Here is a 23,591-nt window from a genome sequence, read left to right as displayed (position 1 = left end):
AGTTAAATAACTCTGGGCATGAATGAAGTTATGAAGGTGTGTGTACCACTGATGTAAGTTACGTTAGTGGTCCTTAAAGTGGGGTGCAGTCTCCAGGATTTCTTGAGCTGAGGGGGTTCCAAATGAAACCTTAGCCTACAAGGGGAGCGTGTCGCTATTACTACATCTCATCTTTTCGACACCCGACTCTAACCCTCACCCTAACCTTAACCTCCGTGGAGTGAGTCGCTAACCCTCCGGTCGAAATGATGGGCGTTCGCAAAAGCGAGATTTCCCCGCCTAGAAGTCTGTGGCCGTACTCAGAGACACTATTTTATTGCAATTAAATAAGTTTGAGAAGAACCACTTACTGTTAATGGTAGTCCAGCTGTGTCACCAATGTCTTGGTAGAAACTCCTTCCATGAACTGCAAGTAAAGTAAAGTGGTGTAAAGTAACTAAGTACATTTACTTAAGTACTGTACTTAAGTACAATTTTGAGAAATTTGTACTTTACTGGAGCATTTCCAATTTCCAATACTTTTACTTCTACTCCAATACATCTCGGATCCAAATATCATACTTTTACTACACTACATTTATTTGAAAACTTTAGTTACCATTAATTTGTATATTTTGATTATTATTACAAAACATACATTAAACTTCCACTTTATATTCATATCTCACAATGCGTAGCAAGGCGACACATTGTGAGCTTGTAGATCTGTTTGAAAACTTGAAATGGGACATTCTGCATAATGAATACTTTTACTTTTGGTACTTTAAGTACATTTTGTTGCAAATACCTTTGTACTTTTACTCAAGTAAACTTTGAATTCCCGACATTTACGTACAACAGAGTATTATACTCTGTTGTAAGTAAATGTCGGAAATTCATTTGCAGTTTTGCGTTTGAAATTAAATCAAAATGTTACATTTCAGGATTCCAATTAAGAAATAACAAAAAATAATTCAGGATTCCAATTCAAAAGAAGCAATAATAGCCGATCTACAAGCTCTACAAGCTTGTAGATCTGCTATTTTTGCTTCTATTGTATGCGATACTTACTAGAATGACAAAGTAGGATGTAGCAATATGCAATGTGGTGGCCCTCTGGAGTGAAGGTGGAAATATATAATAGTGGCCCTCGCCATCATCAAAGTTGCCCACCTCTGCTGTAGAGTGAAAGCTGGTATCAGGTGCAACAAAAAGGGCTTCTGTCGCTTTAACAACATGAACCGGAAGAAGAATCTTCTCACCGGTGGTGCTGTTGTTAATTCTTTTCCGCTGGTCTTCTAGCAGTGAGAGAGCGTGCATCTGACAACAGATCTGTAAAACACACCAAAATGAGCGTCCCGGCTTTTATCGACATTACAGAAGAAGACCAGGTACCACTTAAACCTCTTTACAAGTGGTTATACGTGATAAACCATGCGGCCGATGGCACACATGGTGCGGTTGTCCAATTACATAGCTTAGCATCCTAGCTATCATGCGAATGCTAACCTGAAAACAGGCGAATGGCACCGTGTTGCTCCACTGTTCCATCTGCCAACAGCTGCTTTACGTTGTGATGTAGTGTGTACAGCAGTGGTTCTCAAAGTGGGGTCCGTGGAGTGGACCCCCAGGGGTCATTGAGGGAGTTCCAGGGGGTCCCCAACGTAAGATTCAGGATCCAAATGGATCCTTATGTCTAATGGGTCTGTACTCTGTAACTCAGTGTACAAATGTTATGTGTTCCACTTGTGCACTATCAGTTAAATTAACATTGATGTTACAATATAAATTGGAGTCTCATACAGAGATAGAAATGCCATATCAAATGGGGGTCCGTTACTGTATATTTGCACATTATGTGAAATAAAATAGCTGAGTTATCCTTCTAACAGGAGCAGTGGAAGCTGCAAATTGCAACACTAGATTTTTGTTTTTAATATGTTGAATCTAGGTTTGCAATACCACCATTGGCAGCCAATGTATCCAAACATATTTTTTCCCTATCTGATTCTATTAAACCACATCAAACTCACATTGTGGCTGTATGGAAAGCCTTAAATTATCCTTCTATCTGCAATGTGTTTGTTTCATAAAAATCCACCGTAGACATGTTGTCATGACTCATGAGCTACTTTCTGTCAAGAAATTCTGTTCAGGTGATTATTCTTTTAAGTGTTGTTGGAGTTTGGAAGCGCTCGTGGAAATTACTCTATGGTCCTGTGTCACATAATGCAGGAGGCAGCGGGATGTTGCGTTATTGAAGACAAGCGCTTCTAAAGTTCAACACTTTCACAGAATTTCTTGACAGAAAGTAGCTCATAACATGTCTACGGAGGATTTTGATCAAACACTTTGCAGATAGAAAGAGGATTCAAGCATTCAAGCAGAATTCAAGCTTTCCATACAACCGCAATGTTGGTGAGTTTGACGTCGTTTAATACAATAAGATAGCAAAACTGTTGATTGTGTCCATGTTGCCTAGCCTGAAATATCTTGGTGATCAGGTAACATTAAAGTATCCTGTAGCTTGGTGCAATTATTTTTTTTTCTTTTTTTAATTTAAGTTAACTTTGTGTGTTTTCTATTTAACCAGGCTTCTGAGCTTAGAGCCTACTTAAAGTCTAAAGGTGCAGAGATCTCAGAAGAGAACTCTGAAAGTGGACTTCATGTGGATCTGGCTCAGATCATTGAGGCATGTGATGTCTGTCTCAAGGATGATGACAAAGGTAATAATATTGATTATTTATGAAGAATTTCTGGATCTTATTGCAGCTGCTGCAGCAATACCTGTTTTCTTTTATTTATTTATAACTTTTCTTTAATCTTTTCAAAAATATTGTAGGTTTTGTGAAATTGGTTGACCATTGACTCAACCATCAGAATCACCATCAGACTGTTGAACCGTGGACTCTTTATTTTTTATGAAAGTAACACACATTTCACCCACTTCTCTTCACACCTGTAGACTGATGGGACAATAAAGTTGTTTCTCATTGCCCCAGTAGAACAAGCTTGGTGTACGACTAATCATTGAAAATGTCATTGACAGCGTGACCCACCTTAACTCGACTACTTCCCAGTGTTCCCACATCCTGCATACATTAGGTGGCCGCCTGTATGTATTTATACTGTGTATTAAACATTCTTCTTTCTCTGCCGACAGATGTGGAGAGTGTGATGAACAGTATCGTGTCTCTGCTGTTGATCCTGGAGACAGAGAAGCAGGAGGCACTTATTGAGAGTCTATGTGAGAAACTGGTGAAGCCTCGTGAAGGAGAACGACCCTCCCTCAGGATGCAGCTGTGAGTCCTCATCACCTGGTTCCCTAAAATGCCTTGCAGCACCTCTCTCCTGACCTGTACTTTATTCAAACTACGAATACCGGTATTCACGTACTGGGTGTGAAACGGATGAGGAAAATACTCGTAAAATGTAGAGGAGAGACTTTTCCACGAGGCTTTTGAGCACGGCGCGGCATGGTAAACAACGGGTTCTGCTGGTGTTTCCACCTCAGTCCGGTCCGCTAGTAACTGAATCGCGCTGATCGTCCTGGAAGTTTATACCAGGCTCAGGCGGCCTGGCCTGGTAATGAAATCTGTAACCGGGCTGATGGGAGGGTTTAAATGACGTAGGTAATAATTAATTGGTTAAATAACACGGAAGCGTTGTGTTGGCATGGAACAGAATAGGCAAATAGCATCGAAGCCAAAGATGCAATTCTAAACAGTGCAGAGAGAAAATGAAAAAAAGTTAAAACTCCTGTACAGAAAGCAGAAGGAGAACAACACGAATACGGAGCTAAAGCAGCGTGTGAATCCAGCATGATATTAAATAGCGCACTTCGCAAAATTATAATGGCGATACCACCTGGTCTGAAAAAACTTTGTTTAAACTGTACCTGGAATTCACTACGTGTTCTATAAACATTATTACTTGGTGGTTGTATTTTGGTATTATGTCAAGTTAATTGATCATATCTTGTAAAGGTGTCTTTACCAGGCGATAAACATTAGCCTGATTTCAGACTCAGATCACGGCCTCACGCTTTAGTCTGAAACTGTGCCCTACTCTGAGCGATTTACGGGGGAGGGACTTTTTTGCGAGCGTGCGCGCAACCGCGACGCACGGTGATCGCGACGCACAGTGATCGCGACGCACGGTCGCGGCGTGTGTGTGTGTCTCTGTCTGTGCCAGTGACTGCTTACACACAGAACTGCGACCAGAAACATGTAATCAACATTAACAGCTTGGTGAAATCAGCGCGCGTGTGTGTACCTGCCTCAGCCTGCATGTGTGTGTGAACTTTGTTTGAATCGTTTCAACTGCTGCGCGGATTGGATATTCGTTAAACCCACCCCCACCCCCTGCGCTCATTGGATCAGCCGCAGTTTTTGGCTGCTAAACTGCCGATTCATGTACTCAGCTCCAGACCAGAGAAAGAGAGTGGGCGGGGTCTATGGTCTGGAACCAGGCAAGATAAACACTGTGCCCTGAATATGTAGCCCTGAAACATTAGCCCTATGCATTATCAGTGGTGCATGTGCAACTGCAACTTGACGCATGCAATAAAAATATATGGTTAATCTGACGCTGATTACCAGTAAGACTCCCTAATCGGGAGATAAGTGACCGTCACGTCGCATACACAAACTTTAGAAGACAATCGTAGCCCATCATGAGGGAATATGGGAAATGGGACAGATCCATGTTGATGACATGACTTTAGAGAAACTGTGTACCGCTTTGCGTGATTTTTATTGGAGGAGTTATTGTTCTGCAACATTTATGTTGATAGCAGAAAAAAAAGGATTTATGCACACTTGATGTGTGTGTGTGTGTGTGTGTGTGTGTGTGTGTGTGTGTGTGTGTGTGTGTGTGTGTGTGTGTGTGTGGTGGGGGGGGGGGGGGGGGGGTTAATTATCCAAAATGCAGGCCTCTTAACCCATTTTGTTAAGCAGACTCACCATAAACAGAGAATACAACCAATCTTATTTTCCACTCCTTTACAGGCTAAGTAACCTGTTCCATGGAATGGATGAAAATACCCCTGTGAGGTACACAGTCTTCTGCGGCCTCATCAAGGTGGCAGCTACCTGTAATGCCATCGCCTTCATCCCAACTGACCTGGACCAGGTACACCCTCTTTCCATAGCTGTCAAAAGACTTGTTAACATTTTATATTGATTAATTGTAAAATCCAGAGACAAACCCCTTTAAACCTCCTGTCCTTATTTTGGGCATGTCATTATAGGCCAATTAGTTAAATGGCAGATCTACAAGTTCTAAATGCGTCATATTGGGTCAAGTTGTGAGCTTGTCTATTTTTGCGCATATGTCAAAGGATAAAATAGGGCAATAAGTTATTAAATATGTACTGTAGATACAACGTTTCGTTAAATATTGGAACTTTAGATTTAGGAAGAAGTCACTTTGCAACAGAAAATAGGCAATCTACAAACTCACAATCTGTCGCATCGGGCTTAACTCACTTACTGCCAATTAAAAATGCCCTCGAGTGGCATTAGTGCCAGCCCTCTCCATAGACTTCCATGTAATTTGTAGTGCACAGATCATGCACACCCATGCACAGATCATGCACCATGTTTGTGCAGGCTGTTCACAGCTTTCAAACAAAAAAAAAAGATTGGAAATCCGTTCAGGCATTCTTGAGATAATAGCCATTATGTTTTACATGTTATGTAAACAAAGATGGCTGCCCTGTATAAAGATGGGGTTGTATGGGGGTGGAACATGCAAAATCGCGATTGAAATCATGTTTACTAGATTTAATGGGGTCCAAAAAGATTTAAATTTTTTTTTTTTTTTTTTCTAAGTAAAAGTCGCCCAAAGTCGCTTGGCAGGGAAGCCCATAGTGAGAAAGTTGCTCTAAAAGTCGCCTGGCACTGTATGAGTTAAAGAGGCCGTGCCATAGTTTTGTACTTTTTCTGGTTTTCATGTGTTTAGGAGGTTGACATTACTTCATTAGACCCCCTGGTGTGGTTGTTATGAGCAATTATGTATTCCCTTTGTATTTGGGGTTTCTTCCTGGAAGCTGACACATTGTGGGTTAAAACACAGATAAAATGACATCATATAATCATCCCCTCCCCTTTTACCATTCACCCAACACTGTGGGTGTGGCTAACTTCAGCTGGGTCAACACCCACCTGACAACCAGGCACTGGTGGGTGTGGCCACATAAAAACCTAATTTTAACTCTTTTCTGTACCCTGGAAAAAAAAATCCTCCTCCTAGTATAATCATAATACCTGATAATCATGTTTTAGGGGGGGAAATAAATCATGGCACTGCATCTTTAAGACCAAACCAAGGATAATTATATTATTGTGCAATATGTCTGCTCTTGATCAGGTGCGTAAGTGGATTATTGATTGGAACCTGACTACCGAAAAAAAGCACACACTGTTGAGGCTGGTCTATGAGGCCTTGGTCGACTGCAAAAAAAGGTAACCCTTACCATTACATACCAGTTAATTTGTCTATTAAGACGGAGTCTCTCTCTCTGATTTTAGATCAGTTATATTACACAAAAATGATAGACTTGTCTATGAACAGTTGTGTGATTGTGTGTTACTCAACAGTGAGCCTGCAGCTAAAGTGATGGTGGAACTGCTGGGGAGCTACACAGAAGACAATGCTTCACAGGCACGAACTGATGCCCACAGGTAAAAATGATACACCTTTTATTTTCAATTGTGGCTCAATCTTTTGAACTATTAACCCGTACTGAAACCCTATATACTGTACTTCATTGACCAGGGTCCCACATGGGTCTATCCTGTCCTTTTTCCTCTTAACACTCCACCTCTTTGCTGAAAACAGCCAAACTATAAACTCACAACACATTGCAGCACAACACGTTGTGAACTTTTAGAATATTTTCAGTCAATGTTCGCTGTTATAACATGCCCAGAATATGGATGCTAGGGTTCATGTTGAAAAATTACAGGTTGTCACATGTGCTTGTCCTCTCTTTATCAGATGTATTGTCCGCGCTCTGAAAGACCCCAACACCTTCTTGTTTGACCACCTTCTGGCCCTGAAACCCGTTCGCTTCCTTGAGGGAGAACTCATTCATGATGTGAGTACTGGTGGATCTGCTCTGTATCATACCTACAGATCTACACATGGGAGCGAGGGAATATAGTGTAGGGGTGGAACAAATCCATATTGATTTGTCTCTCTTAAAGAATTAAGGCATTAAACAATACTAAAATGTCTCTCTTTAGTGGACTTGATTTTCATGGAAAGAAAATCTTTGGTTTTATTAAGAATTGCAATTTCAACACCTCACTTTCGTTTCCATGAGTTCTTGTTTGTGGATTTTTCCACATGTAGGCGTAGACTTAACTTGTGAATGTTGGGTACACTCAATATAGTTGGAGCCCTTAGGGAGATCACATGGTAATCTCGCGCTAATTAGTCTAAAAGCGCGAAATTTTGCACAGATGTAGCTCAGGGCATGCTCTAATGATTGAAACAAATGCTTGCAATGGATTCAGCATCATGACAAACCCCTAGTTAGACCCCTCACATCCTACTTAAATACCCAGAAAAAAAGTGTTTTTCTGGGTATTTTCCTCCTGTATTGAAAGTCGATGGGAGCCCAACTTGATTTGGCCGCTGTGGCGACCCCGAAGGTCGCCGACTCGGGCGCCCTAGCTAAATCATTAGAGCATGCCCTGAGCTACATCTGTGCAAAATTTCGCGCTTTTAGACTGATTAGCGCGAGATATCCCTAAGGGCTCCGACTAATAATGTCAACTGTACTGGAGGGGTCAGACCACTGCCAGCGGGGCATGGCCTTGGCAGGACTAGACAATGGCTAAATGAACAGGGTGTAGTGGAGGGTAACCTTCATTTAAAGAATAGTGTTTAAGCACCTTGGCCAGAGAACTTTATGTACAGTACAGCATTGGGGCCCGGCGGGGGGTCGCTACGCTACTGATGATGGCTACCAAACAATCAAGCCTGAATCAATCACACATGTGTCTGAGACGGGGGGGAGGGGTGTGTGTAGCAGGCAGCTGCCACTCTGCTGTGCTCCTCCACTCTACACAGTAGGCCTAATCACTATACTTTACAGTTGGTGCTGGTGTGAATAATACATCAATGGCCATTTACTATTATCATTAATACTATTATTAGTCTATATTTTGGTTGAAACTAACTAAGCCATAAAATAGCATTAAAAAAAACTGGGAAAAAATTGATAATCGATCGATTAATCGAAAATCGATTAATAGCTGACATCCCTAGTTTATATCTGCATATATCCTGTGTAAACAAAAGGGAAATGTGAAGGGGAACACACACTGTGGACGCGGAGGTGGCGCGGAAGCGGCACGTCAAAAAATATGGCCCCATTATTTTCAATGAAATAACCCACACCGGGGTCTGCCGCCTCGCCTGCCGCGCCGATACGCCGCTGTTCTGTTTTTCCAGCGTTGCCGCGCGGTGAACATGTTCTCCCATGGTTCTCCCCACCGGGGGAAATGGATGTGCTGTGTGGCAGCGCGCTGCATCCAGTTGGGGTTACCGCGCGGCACTTCATGTGCGTCGACACCGCAACGCTGCGCAGCTGCCCGCGTCCAGTTAGTCAGGGAATTTTAATAAAACCCTGGGAATAAATTCCTTACCAAACAATCTCTTCACCAATGTGTTTGTAAAAGTGTCTAGTAACATATCTAACAAAGATAGAAATTCAACATCCCTAGCAAAATCTTTGACAGCTAGGGTAATTCTGGGTCTCATTCACTTACTATACACTATACTATAAGGGAAAAATTACTCCCAAAAATATGCTTTAAGTGGGATGTGAGGGGTCTAACTCTGTGTTTTTAATTATTCTGAATCCATTGCAAGCATTTGTTTTGCACGAAAAACATTCATTGGGCTAAAAACAGCCCATAAAAATTATGGTTTAGTGATGAGTCATCACTTTTCACAGTGTTATGGGGGTCCATTTTAGCCCAAGGAATGTTTTTCGTGCAAAACAAATGCTTGCAATGATTGAGTGGAGTGATTTTTTGGAGCTGTGTGCAGCTCCCTATACGTGGCTGTGTGGGTCTGTCTGTGTGTCTGTGTGTATGTAGCCTGACTTCGGCGCGTAACTAGTGCCGCACCATTTACGCCACTCGCGCAATATATACATCAAAATGTGCGGCTAGGCCGGGAATGGTGTTCTATTACCTTTCGTTCCGATCCGCCTTACCATGCCGACGTAATCGGCAAAAAACGACGCTTAATTGTCCCCATTGACTTATAATGGGACAATGCAAGAAATCACTTTCAAGTATTTTTCTCTCGTAAACCATAGGAGCTACAGTTTCAAACCTCGGTGAGGAGATTCATAATGATTTTAAGAATGAATCGAAAAATAATTACATCACTCGGCCTCATGGTGGCGCTATAACGGCCCACTTTACGTTTTGCCCCGTAACTCTTGAACCGTAGATCTTCTAGATTCTTTTTTCCCTGGATTCCTTGGGTCAAGACGCATCTCCCCATATAGGCCACGCCCATTTGCGCCAGGATAGATTTTCCGCCATCTTGAATTTTCTCCAAAACACACTTTTTGCTCCTTTTCCTACATATTTTCTTCAAATGTCACAAAAATCGGTACACATGATCTACACACACACACACACACACACACACACACACACACACACACACACACACACACACACACACACACACACAGCTCCACTTCACACGGGTGTGATTTTTTCCCTTATAGTACAGTGTATAGTAAGTGAATGAGACCCAGAATTACTCTAGCTGTCAAACATTTTGCTAGGGATGTTGAATTTCAATCTTTGTTAGATATGTTACTTACCAATGTGTTTACAAACACATTGGTGAAGAAATTGTTTGGTAAGGGATTTATTCCCAGATTTGACAGGTATTCTGCTAATTTTGCCTGACTAAAGCCCTTTGCACACAGGACAGTTGCGTTTTTTTCGTTTGTGGCATGAATAAAACGCATTGGATTTGGTGTGCAAGGCTGTGCGGAATCGGCGCTGCGGATCCAAAAAGGAGTCATAAAAGGAGTGATGAGTTTTTTACCGCATGCGACAAGACGCACGAATCGAACTGGTTTAGATCGAGAAAAAAACGCACGGCGGCAGCCACTCGTCGCACGGCTAATTCGGAGCCGGTGTGCATGAGGTCATAGAGAATCATTGTTTTCTTTTAAGAAAATGATATTGTCCGTTTTATCCGTGCGGTTAAACGCGCCTGTGTGCAAAGGGCTTAAGTGTGTGCTCCCCTATAGTCTTTTTATGTACTGTCTGTAGTTAATATTCACTGATTGTTGTAATGTACAGACATAAAACAGTTCTTCCTCATCACTTACCTTAGACAGCTATTGGCAGCTTTCACATGAATACATCCTAGTTCTCAAAGTTATCTTTGCATTGAGTGCACCCCTCTTTCCTTGTCACTTTCACAGCTATTAACCATCTTTGTGAGCGCAAAACTGGCATCATACGTAAAATTCTACGAGAACGGCAAAGACTTCATTGATTCTCTTGGTGAGTAGCCCCAGCTACATATATTAAAGTCGATAGATTCTGCACACCTGCTGCAGAGCACAATATTGATTACAGAGACTTAACACATAGTATAGCCTCTTACTGGATACAGTGGGTATAATATGAATCAAATACACAGACACACAAAGCTACTTCACTGCTCTGTTGACACAGCCCAGGAATGTGCACGTCAGCAGCAGTGTGTCTCTTGTCACACACCACTTAAGCTGAGGTGTAATTAAAAAAGTGCGTAGGATGGACTCTCAAAAAAGACATTGTGGAATAGTGTTTGTGTTAATGTGTACATTTCCCTGACCACAAGCTCCTGCCTAGAGATGCAATTAAGACATGGGAAACTCCCAGAGTTCTGTGTAATTGACTGTGTCTGTTGTATGTGTGTTTAATGATCCCTCTACATTGCTCTCCAGGCCTATCCCATGAGCAAAACATGGCCAAGATGCGTCTGTTGACATTCATGGGTATGGCGGTGGAATTCAAGGAGATCTCCTTTGACACCATGCAACAGGAGCTACAGATTGGTGCTGATAACGTTGAAGCCTTCGTAATTGACGGTATGCCCACTAGACCTGAAACAGATCTTTGTGCTCGGTCTGAAAGTGTATTGAAGCATTTTCTAATGGCGTAGGCCAGGGTTTCCGCTAGACAATACTGGGGCCGGCCACCTTGGCCAGCAGGATTATATTTTACCGGCCATAATATTAACTAAGAACATAGGGAAAATTGGAGTTATCCATGTGCAGAAGTTGGAGTCTGTAGAACCAGCCGTGTGCTGTGAGACCTCAGACATGCGTCCGTGCATGTCAGTATCTGTCTCTCAGTCCTTGTCCCCCTTTTATGGGCATATTGGTTGGATGTTGTTTTGTACAACTGTACATCAGGGATCTCCATATATGGGCATACAAGGGACAAGGACTGAATGTGATGTCACAATTTGATGTCACGGATATCCAGGGTTTGATCTTTTGATGAGGTGATGTCACAATGATGCGATCACAATGTCAACAATGTGACGACAGCTATAGACTATAGACGTTGAGGTGTTACAGAAGGACGGAAGGGTGTACGGACAAGATGTGACGGTTCTCATAGTTTCTATCTTTCCTCGCTGAAAACACAAGGCGCTCTTTTAAAACGCTCATCCAAACGCTCAAAGTTGAACATTTTTAAACTCTCTCTGACCTGATAAAAACGCCAACGTGCACAACTAGATGCTCAAGGATTCGTCCCGCTGCTGCCGTTTGTAGCACAGTGTAAATATGTGGCACTCCCCTTGAAAACAAAAATCAAACCTCGTTCGAAGTGGAGCGGTGAATTTAAGCAGTTCCAGGTCTATGTTTTAGATTCTATGTGTTCTAGATATCTGAATTCTGTGTCTTAGATCTATATAACGCAGTATGTTGCAGTATCCCATCAGCCTCCATGCATCCGGGCGGAGGGGAACTCAATTCGATAGGTACCGAAATAAATGGTAAATGGTGCATTTATATAGCGCTTTTAATCCAAAGCGCTTTACATAGATTGTGCATTACATTCACCCATTCACACACACATTCATACACCGGTGGCGGAGGAAGCCATGCAAGGTACCAACCTGCTCACCGGAGGCAATTAGGGGTTCAGAGTCTTGCCCAAGGACCCTTCGACATTAACTCAGGGGGAGCCCGGATTCGAACTGGGAACCCTTCGGGATTTATACCCTTCGTGCTCTAATACCAGTTTCTCTACCCCTGAGCTATGCCGCCCCATGTGTTGTGTAACTGCTGTGCGCACGTGTGTGTGTGTGTGTGTGTGTGTGTGTGTGTGTGTGTGTGTGTGTGTGTGTGTGTGTGTGTGTGTGTGTGTGTGTGTGTGTGTGTGTGTGTGTGTGTGTGTGTGTGTGTGTGTGTGTGTGTGTGTGTGTGTGTGTGTGTGTGTGTGTGTGTGTGTGTGTGTGGGCGGTAAAATCGCGCATGTGCAGATCCTCTTCAAACTTGACTGGACAGACTCGTACTAGTGAGGACAGACACACTCGTACTAGTGAGGACAGACACACTCGTACTAGTGAGGACAGACACACTCGTACTAGTGAGGACAGACACACTCGTACTAGTGAGGACAGACACACTCGTACTAGTGAGGACAGACACACTCGTACTAGTGAGGACAGACACACATTACTGCCTATAGCGGAGCTGCTGTGTTACACACACCGCTCCAAAAAAAGCCTTGGTGGACACCACCGCTCTGTGTTTTCTGCTGAACACGTCTCATTTTCCATCTGTATGCTTTTTTTCTTTCTTTTTCTCTCTCTCTGTAGCCGTTCGGACCAAGATGGTGTATTGCAAAATTGACCAAACACAGCGAAAGGTTGTTGTGAGGTAAGCAGTTGAGAAAATATCTGCTTGAATCAGCAAAGCCTTCATTTTTATTTCTTGGCTTGTTTCGTTTTTATTTATATACACATTATTTACACGTCATAAAAAGGATATCTAGAACAATTGAATGTGTAATTTTGTTAAATGTAACTTTTTATCAACTTTCCATAACGATGTAAGATTTTTGTCATTGGCCTGCTCTTATGTCAGATTAACACTTAAACCCTTTCTGTTGCCACCCTCAGCCACAGCACACACCGCACCTTCGGCAAGCAGCAGTGGCAGCAGCTGTTTGACAGCCTCAGCTCCTGGAAGGGCAACCTGGCAACCGTGAAGACCAGCCTGCAAACCCTGTCGCCCTCTGCCTAATACATTTACCAATACTGCTTTTCCCCTCATGTCAAGATTAACAACTCCTCTTCTCCTCTCAGCTCTACTCATTTCCAGGCTCAATTGACCACCATTTTTATACGAGCTAAATAAAAAAACAGTGGAGATATTCTGTGATTGCCTCGCACTTGTTTAATAATTGAGCTATGTGGTGATGAAGATATTTGTATGTGAGCCATGTAAGGTACAGTTTTAAGCGTGTGTTGCAGCATCTTATTAACGGCTTTCAGAGAATATGAATTGGGTAGATAAATTCAAATAACTTCTTTTTTTTATTATAGCCACTAATATACTGTAGTTGGTTGTTGATGATGGACATTAAGCTCACATGACCACCTCATAAATAGATGGATCATAGCACAGAGTAGACTTGACCATGTATAAGAAGTAAGCGTGTGTGTGTAGTCCAGCGGTCTGCTACATCTGGCTCTTGTTAAGGACAGATTGGCAGTATTAGATGAGCTGTGACTGAGGTGAGAAATGGCCTCTTGCTAAATGTGACAAAAGGGCTGGTTTTCTGGGAACAAAACTGCAAGGGTGACAATGATAACATGACCCCAAGATGACCCCATCAACTGAGGTCGGAGCAGACCATAGCATCAACAGTTACAGCTTGTGGTAAGGCTGACCCAGGACCTTAAAGCTACATCTCTGGCTTGTTAGTCATCATTTTGTAAAATTCAGAATGGCTCTCTTGATCGTGTTGTAAAGTCAGCAAGTTGCATCCAGATCGTAATCCTAATTTATACTTAATTGCACAATGGTGTCACTCACAGAAATGTACTTTAATGCTATGCATCGATATGTGTTGTTACCTTGAAAATATGTTATTGTGAATAGTAAGGGAATATTGAGAAAATCTCATTCTTTACCAAGATCTGTCTTCACCTGTGTGTTTGCTAAACGGCTACTAACACATTTCCTAAAAGATGAAATTCAACTCACCTATGGGAATCCGTGACAGCTGCTGAAAGTTGTGGTACCAACACTAGGGTAAATGTTTAATGGTTTTCTGAATCTGACAGATTATTTTACTTTTTGTTTTTTAGTTTTTGTATAATATCTTTCTGCGGCAGAGCATAAATTACGTTTGCCTTCTTGCAATTTGCCCAGTGAGCAAAACTAAATTCAGCACTCCACAAAGTTTTGCAATTTGTGCTCGAATCGGTTTTCAGGCAATGGTCCAGAGCATTAGGATGTGAGCTCTGGTGATATATAGCCCAGGCATTAGGTGTAAAAGGGGTCTGTTGGAGTTCTCTGTCCCTGGGGACTGTGATGAAATCTGTACAAACGGACAAAGAGCAGACCACTGACACTACACTTCCACTGCTTCCCTTCCACACACCCAACCCACAGTGCTGCTGTAAATGTAACCTGTTGTCCTTTGTTTAGCCATGATAGAATTCTAATTGTACTGTGGCAAAGAATTATCTCCTTTTCTCCAACACTGAGAATTACTTTACTTTGACACAGGGTCCTGCAATATTGTTTATAAATCGTTATATCGAGGAAAAAAAAGTGCATTAGGTGTTCTTATGGCTGCAAGATTCTCTGTCCTTTACTGCTGCTACAAAGGACTTTTATCACGTGTACTGTTAGACACAGGAGAGACAAATTAGGAGACTGCTTTGTCCCAAAACTGTTCTACTGACCACTAACCATCAAACTTATGTGTTTTTTTTGGTGATGTCACTATTCTTAGCCCAAGTCTGCAGAAGCTCACCCCTCACTTCTAACCTCATGTCCACAGGGAGCAGCATCTCTACATCTTATCAGGGGGAGTAAATCATACAACACATTCTCAGGAGCACCACCTCATCACAGTCACCCGCAAGGTGGAGCATAGAGGGAACAGATAGGAACAATTGGAGAGACCAGGAATTTGGCTTTAGTAGAAAGGTAGTAAAGCCTTGTGTCCTGATCTCGTTTTCAATGTACAGTATTCTGATTTTCTACTTCTGGTTCCTTTTAATTAACTTTCTATTCACAGCATGAGATGTTTAATCCCAATTCCCAAACAATCTCTGAGATCCCTCCATCCTACTATCATCTTGGTCTATGTGGTGCATAACTAGTGACCCTCTTATCATACTAGTTCTACGAATGTTTAGAAAGAGTGAAAATGTGCTGATATCTTAATAATGAGCTAAACTAACTTGGCTGTGCCCCTTTGGCAAATGTAGCCCAAATTATCAATCACCCTCACATAACTTGAATGCAAACCTTGCTGTGTGAGCTGAGCTGATGTCCCAAAGAGAGCTAAATGAATTCCCCAGCTGCAGTGAACTCTATTCATCATTATAACGGTGCCATTATGTGTGGTGCAAGTGGGCAATATCATCTCACATCACACACTAGATAAAGTCTGGAATTTCATGTTCACATCACCCCATTTCTCTATCAACATTCCTTGGGGTAAATCTAAAAGTCTGACATTATCCAGAGACACAGCCAAGTCCCAGCGAGGAGAGGGGTTCTCACTACACTTCAATTAGCACCATTCAGTAGTCAGCCAGGAAAATGGCTGATTGCATCCTATCTCCACTTTACATAAACACTGGGCTAGAGAGACCGATATATCTATTTACATGGAGTGTGAGACATAAACACTACTATTCACATCATGTTTTGCCAGGCAGAAACGGGTACACTGTCTGCAGTGATACAATTACAGTCTCTAATTGTGTTTTGTTTACAGGGTGAATCTTACTTGGTTACTTCTGCATGGCATTATGCAGAAACCCATGAAGTGCCTTATTCCCATACAAGGACTGCATGGTATAGGGGTCACTACTTTGAATTTAGCTATAAGAGGTTTTCTGTGTCTTTAAAAGGATCTTAAAGCCTATAGGCCTACTCCCAAAATACAGCATTGTGTTACAAGAGTAATTTACACTCTCCCATTAAAAAGCAAAGAGACAACATTGTGAACATAAAACGAGCATGGGGAATGAAACACAGGTTGGTGAAATATGACATAGGGGCTCTTTTTGCTCCATTAAGGGGTCATTAAAGTAAGCTGTCCCCTAAATCCAGGTAAATTGTATCAGACAAGGGGTCACTTTGCATAGCCAGTGTCTGCAAGACAAAACATTAAGAATTAATTCCATGAAGTGAAAGGGAGGAATTAAATGTCACCCAAAGTGGCTCGGGTTGAAGGTCATCACTTTTACAGATTATCTATTAGTCATTGTGGACTCTTAATAGTTTTTGTAGTTCTATCTACTGCTACAGTAAACCCCCCAGTGTTCATTTAGCTTATCCATTTTTTTTCACTGAGTGTGAGTGAGTGTACAAATGGAGCACTTACACTGACATATTCCAATATTAAATCCTAGTCAGTAGGTAATGGGAATACTGTACATTATCATGTAAAAAAAATGTTTATCCAACTGGATTGGTTCAAAAATATTATTGTAGGCCTATGTATTTTTTCTGACTAGGTGTAATAGCCTAGGCTACTGCTGCTTTATGCCTGCTGTAAAGTGACCTTGCTCCCCTGACCCCTCTTTGTATTTACCTACTGTATGTTTTTATTTTTAAATTGTTTTCCCCTTTTTTTCCTGACTATATCTACTGCATAGTACTGTGTTCTATCCGTCTGTCATTCAATGTTATATGAGATACTTCAATGGTTTCCTATGGAAATAAGCTTAGTCTTTTCTATGATCTCCTTTTAGTAGACCTTGTACCAGTGAACTGTACCGTCATGAAACTGTACTCTTTCCTATGCAAACGTCTTCTAATAAAGTCTTTAATCAATCAATCAATCAATCAATCAACAGTAATTAGAAGGTTGTTTTCAATCTGTTATTTTGATGGTGGCTGCGTGCGTGCGTGGGAGCACTCACGGCAGGGATTTTGCTGCAGTAATCCTTTTGAATTTATTTGCCAAAGGGCAAGTGAGATCATACGAGCTATCGTGTCAGTATGGTCAGATCAGATGTTTGTTGGTTTCGGGTGCCACCCAGTGTCCGATAATCGTTTTTCATCTACACTGAAATAGATTTCATGTTGCCGATTTGAGATCCGGTCTAGAACGGATACGGAAACGACCCACGTGAGCGCGTCTGTGTGCTTGTGCAACTGCCAGATACAGTAGGCGGGCTCTAGACCAGATCTGTGCACGAATCAGTAGATAGAAACCAGGCTTTCTACTGGCACTGCGGAGTGACGCAAGATTAGTGTGTTTCCAGGTGAAAACTTTCGATTGGCTGGACGCTGGAGTCTACTCTGAGTCTACAGAGCACAGGTAGTATCTGGAACGGAAGAGGCTAGCTAGACAACGGTGGATTTGGAATAAATAAAACATGTACATGCTCGCTGGAACGCCACACGTGCCTCTCATTGACTAGTGTAATCACCCTAGAACACGGAGTTTACAAATGATGACTTTCTGCGGTACACTTTTCCAAGGGAACTTCCACCACCACAACACCTCAGTTGTTCGCTCAAGGTAGACAGACACGTTTTACACCTGATCAGCGTTGTGGTTAAAGAAAGACCCAACCCCATTCCTAAATATGTTGTCTATTTAATATGAAGAACCTTTCGGGCTTTATAGTGTTCTGAACGTGTAAATCCATAGGCCATTGTTCTGTGTACCTGATATATGCACCTGTTATGATTATGAAACCAGCTAACACTCGCCTTGCCTACTACTGATAAGCTGGGTGTGTTGTGTTTGGTAACTATTGTCTGTGCTATATTGTAATACGAATCAATGCCCCACCTGTACAGGTGAATGCATGGCCATGTTTTTCTATCTGTTTCTGCTCTTTCAACTGCTGTCCTATGGAGACCTCGCCTGCACCAAAAGGTCACTGCTGAATGCAGGATCATCAGAGAACCAAGAAGGTGAGCTGACGTCATCACATTTCTAGTTTATTTATGTTGATAGTATTTGACGTATGTCATTCTCTGTTTGTTTAACCTAACTGAGTACACTTTTTAGTTTTTGTGGGAGAAGAGGAGGCAAATAAGTTCTTGGTACGCCGCCTGCTCTTCAATCGCTTTGACTTTGAGATCTTCACTCCTGGGAATTTGGAGAGGGAGTGTTATGAAGAAATCTGCAACTATGAGGAAGCAAGAGAGGTTTTTGAAAATGACAAGGATACAGTTAAGTGATGCTATAACCTATATTATACTTAATGGGGAAAGTTGAATTCAGAATCAGAAGAGGCTTTTGACTGATGATTTGCAGAAACCAAACCTTGACAACTGTTGCTGATCTTTTTTATTTTGCAGGAAGCTTTTTGGAAGAAGTACACAGAGGGTAAGAGATCAAAGAATGAAAGGCAATTTGGGGTTAAATTAAGTAGCTCACATACAGGACTGTCACTTGCAACATCTTTATTTCTGAATGTTTATAGATAGAATATGCTCAGTTGGGTTGTGCTGTAGGTCACCAGCAGCCAGCACTTTTGCCTGGCATTTTCGCCATGGAGGAGAGTCTTTTCACCTACCCGTCTGAGCCATTTCGCCTACCCTCAATTCTGCTGTCAGACTGTCCATGTTTGCATATTATCCCTTTGTCATTTAACATTATAGTGACTGTGACAGTGGTGTTACCTGTCAAACAGTGACCATAACACACGGCTATCCTATGCACTCCAATACAGATGCCTATCTGTCTGTCATCACACAGACGGTCGGTCACGGATCCTAGAACATTTAAAAAGCGCCCGTTGACAGGCAAGGTTGATTCTATTGGCTATTACATACGTATATTACATATAGGCTAATACTAGGGGTGGGCAGTATAATCGATATGGCAATACATCGCAATAGTTTATTTGCCAATACTGTATCGATACTTCAGGCCATAATATCGCGATACTTTGAGGAAAATAAAATATGTTCCCATGAATAGGAACCAATGGTAGAAGTCCGGTCCTGACACTCGCTGCCTTAAGATGTCGCTGCACTATAGTAGCTACTTCCCCTTCCCACAGTTCAGTGAGTGAGGTCTCTCGAGAAAATGGCTGCGAACGACGAAAACAACAACATTAGAGCAGCGCCTTCAGCTTTTAAAGCTGATATAGCAATAGTATCGCAATAGTATCGTATCACAAAGATTCACAATATATCGTGATACTATTGCATCGTGACGCAAGTATCGTGGGCTAGTCCCAGTTGGGCGATGTCCCAGTTGGGCGGTGCAGCGATAATAAGGCGGTGGGGAGCCTTTCCAACAGACTGTAAAGCAAGCGATCTTCATCCCATTCATGCGTTTATCGTGCGCTTGCCCAGGCCTTAGAAATCAATGGGGTCTCATAGCTGTATGCTTGCCGCCTAACGCTACACCGCCGCCCAACTGGGACAGTATCGTGATATGTATTGCATCGTGAGATTCTTGCCAATATCCACCCCTAGCGTATGTATCTTTTGTATTGCCAAAATGTTAAAACAATATACAGTACAATACAGTTCATTGTACAATACTGTTCAATACTGCACCTAAGAAGTACCATGTCCATGGTGTTTATAGTATCGGGACATTAATTAATTAATTATTTTGACCCACCTGATTCCAATAGCTCTAATATGTATTGATGTGATTACTATGGAGTGCATAGAATAGCCGTGTGTAATGGTCACCGTTGACTGGTAACACCACTGTCACAGTCGCTATACTATTTAAATGACAAAGGGATAATATGCAAACATGGACAGTCTGACAGCAGAATTGAGGGTAGGCGAAATGGCTCAGACAGACAGGTAGGTGAAAAGACTCCTCCACGGCGAAAATGCCAGGCGAAAGGACCAAATGCGTTTAGGCGAATTTGCCTGACACCGTGCTGTACTGTACAGCCTATTGCAAGGTGCATATTGCAGGTGCAAACCTCAAACCTGTTCCACTACCTGTTTAACTAATTACACAGAAGATTATTACGTCAACCTCTCTGACAACTATTTAGGTGGTGTTTTGGTTAACCAATTTTGGTTGTTTTCCAGAAAACTAAACTCAGCCATTATTCATTTACTTTAAGTTGACTGTTTTGCACATCACTTCAGCTAATTAGGCCTACTACTGTATGTTGTGTATATGGTATACTAGCCATAAATTAACATTGCTTGATCTGTGTTGGTGCTCAGACAAGGAAAAGCGTCCATCACGTTTGGATGTTACCTCCCTTCTTGTGGGCTTGATTGCTGCTGGCGTGTCAGTTGTTGTTATAGGCCTTCTGGTCTGGTACTTCTGTCATGGCAAATGTAAGGATGACTTCTCCCGTGCCAGGTGAGTGAAAAGTAATTCATTATAACATGATTGCCACATTTGCCAGCAGCAGTCTCTATAAATGTTGACTTGAGTATTATACCCAAGGTTATGCACCTGTGAGTTAATGCGCGTGCCTCCATTCAACTCTTCCAGTTCCTTTAGGTCACGACGGTCAAGGCGCAGTAATGCGTCTCTAATTATGCGGAGACTGGAGGAGGTGTCGCTACAGCCTGTCGTCCCACCCCCACCCCCACTAGAGGACGTTGATGCCCCAGGGCTGCCCTCCTATGAGCAGGCCATAGCCAAGAATGGACCACATGATGCCCCACCTCCACCCTATCCTGGGTAATTGTACAGTTATTCATACATACATCAGCTGACTTATTAAATCCTTACTTGTGTGAGGACTGAGGACACACTAAAGCCCCTTTTCGACTGCAGCTTTAGCACCACACTACACGACACTACACCGCACCACATCAAAATATCTACATTTTCCATTACACAAAAGTACCCCTATCGGTAAGAAACAAATTAACCCTTTTAACTGTGATTATAAATGTGATTTAATACACTATAAAGTATTAATATATTACTATGATAATTATAATACACTATAATAGATTATAATAGTGGTTGTTATTATAACACAATAGAATCTATTATCATGTATTACAACTATATACTGGTGGTCTAAATGAAAAGTCAGTGATTGATCAGTCATTATGAATGTTTTGCCCCTGTTTGGCCTAGCTCAGACCTACTCTGGATTGGATACTTTTTAGTACCAAGTTTAGCACCACTTTCACACCACTCTACCCAGGTCCTTGTTGTGGAAAACCTGGCACAAGTGGGCGGTGTGGAGTGGTTTGGTGTTGGGCCATGTCAGTGGAAAAGGGGCTTAAGGCATACTCAGGGACTGAGTATGCCGTAGTCGTAGTGCCTTATGGGACTGAATTGACATCAATGAACATGAAGAAACAATTTTAACATGTTGTTTTTGTTTTCCTGCAAGCTCACGACCTGGAAGCATTCGGCGATAGTATGTTGGGGACAAGACATCTACATATTTTGTCAACATCAAACGGACGTTTCTAAAAATCCCCTCTACTTCAGGGTCTACTTCAAATTTTATATATACTGCGTTATTTGATATGGTAACGCCAGGAGCCTACGATTTTCAAGATGTACAGCGTTGGTATGGTATGGTCACGTCCGGAGCATATGATTTTGCATGGAATTTTCCAAATCTTTTTTATATACTTAATATTACTAGTCACGGAACATTATTACAGCAATGTGCATTTGTTAACTCCTTATTAGTTACATAGTAACTATTCACCAAAGAATGATCATGTTTGACATGCTTCATATTGTATTTGTAGGCCCATGCCAGGTAACCCTTTTTATAGTTGATTTCAATGTTGGTTGTTGTTTACTGTTGGTTGTTATATATTATATAATTTAGTGAATGGAAAATGAAGAAACCAATGTGTTGTAAATTAATGCTGCAACTGGGAATTACATATCGCTAACTTTAAAGGATACCAAAGCTTTTTAATTTATTTCTATTCAATTTTTTTCATACTTTGTTCCAAAGACAATCCATCATTGTCAAAACACATACATTAAAAAAATATTTAGTACAGGTTAAAAGACAAATATTGCGTGGCATGACAGCAGACTGGTAACGTGGCATATACTGTATGTCCATGTATCTTCACACTATGGCAAGTTTCACCATAGTGAATTGACACTAATCTAATAACATAGATGTTTGTTTTCTTGGTGCATTATTCGTCATCTTGGTGTTTTATCACTGATGGAGTTTGTCTATGGAGCCAAATAATAAGAACGAAAAAAACTAAGTGTGTAGAAACGTTGAAGCTAAAATGAGTACCGTTCTACCATGTAAGACTATTTAAAACTGTTTTTATTTGCATTTTCAACAAGAAACATTCATATTATCTACAATGTAAGATGAATATTGCTTTTAATTAAAGAGGTGCTCACATTCTGAATGAAGACTATCTCAGTAAAATGAACGATAACAAAAGTGATTTTAATGATGCGTCCATAAAAGGAAATGCCATAACTAAAGTCCAATGCCTTCCATGTTCCAAAATTATACTTCAACCTGCTCTGTTTTGTTTGGAATCTTTTTCCCATCTGGCATCTCTGACATGTACTTTTAAACTTTCAGAAACCTGTGTTCATCACCATATCTACAGTATAGATGCTGTGCTAACCTGTAAAATCAGCCTAATATATTATGGCACAAAAGAAAATGGTGACGATCAAATATGGCAATATTCCAGAATTTTTTTAATGTTTAAACCAGCGATGAGTCAGATGGCTACATACCATAATGGGATGGGAACATGCATAACATTGTCCAGCAAATCCCAAAAGTGACAGGATAATGGGCTGTAAGACCAAATCCTTTTCTTTTAAAGTTCCTATCCTTAAAACATACAGTACATTGGATCATGTACAGTTCTCATTTCTGGATAAAGCATTATGAGCAGATCAATGGACACTGATGTCTGATAATTATAATGCAGAAATCAGGTTAGAAGCTGTGCCCTGGACAGCAGCTCTATTGCTTTCCTTCCTGTTTCATCGGATATTATCTCTAACTTATGATGCTAAAGTTCACAATGACCTTATGGGTCAATGTACTGAAGGCTATGTTTTTCCCCCTGCTGCTCAGTGATTGTAAGCAAAACTACTTGAAAACAGACAAATGTTTTAAATAAAGATTTTTTTAACAGACTTGGCGTGTTTTCTTTTCAGTCACATGATACAAATGTTAGTTACAGTATATACCCTTTAATATTTGGTATGCTATATCTTATTTTATAGTCCCGCAACTTCACAAGTTGTGTGTGTGTGTGTGTGTGTGTGTGTGTGTGGGGAAAGAGCAAAATACATAATATAATCTGACAGTTGGAATACTTTCCCAGTCTTTTGCTGGTTGAAACATACATCGCGGACACACACACACACACACACACACACACACACACCGTGCAATTGATACATTATAATTTATTATTAACAACC

The 23,591-nt window shown here is 41.4% G+C and overlaps 2 protein-coding genes across 2 annotated transcripts; both read left to right on the top strand.

Moving 5' to 3' along the window:
• The first annotated feature begins 1,247 nt into the window (after positions 1-1,247).
• On the top strand, positions 1,248-13,417 carry eif3m (eukaryotic translation initiation factor 3, subunit M). Its single transcript, XM_080729629.1, has 11 exons — positions 1,248-1,370; positions 2,573-2,705; positions 3,143-3,281; positions 4,989-5,112; positions 6,352-6,446; positions 6,582-6,665; positions 6,982-7,081; positions 10,457-10,538; positions 10,967-11,110; positions 12,856-12,916; positions 13,159-13,417. The coding sequence occupies exons 1-11, from the start codon at positions 1,329-1,331 to the stop codon at positions 13,280-13,282; spliced, it is 1,128 nt and encodes a 375-aa protein (XP_080585755.1). The 5' UTR covers positions 1,248-1,328; the 3' UTR covers positions 13,283-13,417.
• A 4,106-nt stretch (positions 13,418-17,523) lies between these two features.
• Positions 17,524-23,231, top strand: prrg4 (proline rich Gla (G-carboxyglutamic acid) 4 (transmembrane)). Its single transcript, XM_080730615.1, has 7 exons — positions 17,524-17,759; positions 18,044-18,160; positions 18,258-18,421; positions 18,551-18,578; positions 20,402-20,543; positions 20,679-20,870; positions 21,541-23,231. Exons 2-7 carry the CDS (start codon positions 18,052-18,054, stop codon positions 21,566-21,568), a joined length of 663 nt encoding a protein of 220 aa, XP_080586741.1. The 5' UTR covers positions 17,524-17,759; positions 18,044-18,051; the 3' UTR covers positions 21,569-23,231.
• The last annotated feature ends 360 nt before the right edge of the window (positions 23,232-23,591 follow it).

This window comes from Nannobrachium achirus (assembly GCF_963921795.1).
Source record: "Nannobrachium achirus genome assembly, chromosome: 7".
NCBI lineage: Eukaryota > Metazoa > Chordata > Actinopteri > Myctophiformes > Myctophidae > Nannobrachium > Nannobrachium achirus.
This window is presented reverse-complemented; position numbering and strand designations above follow the sequence as displayed.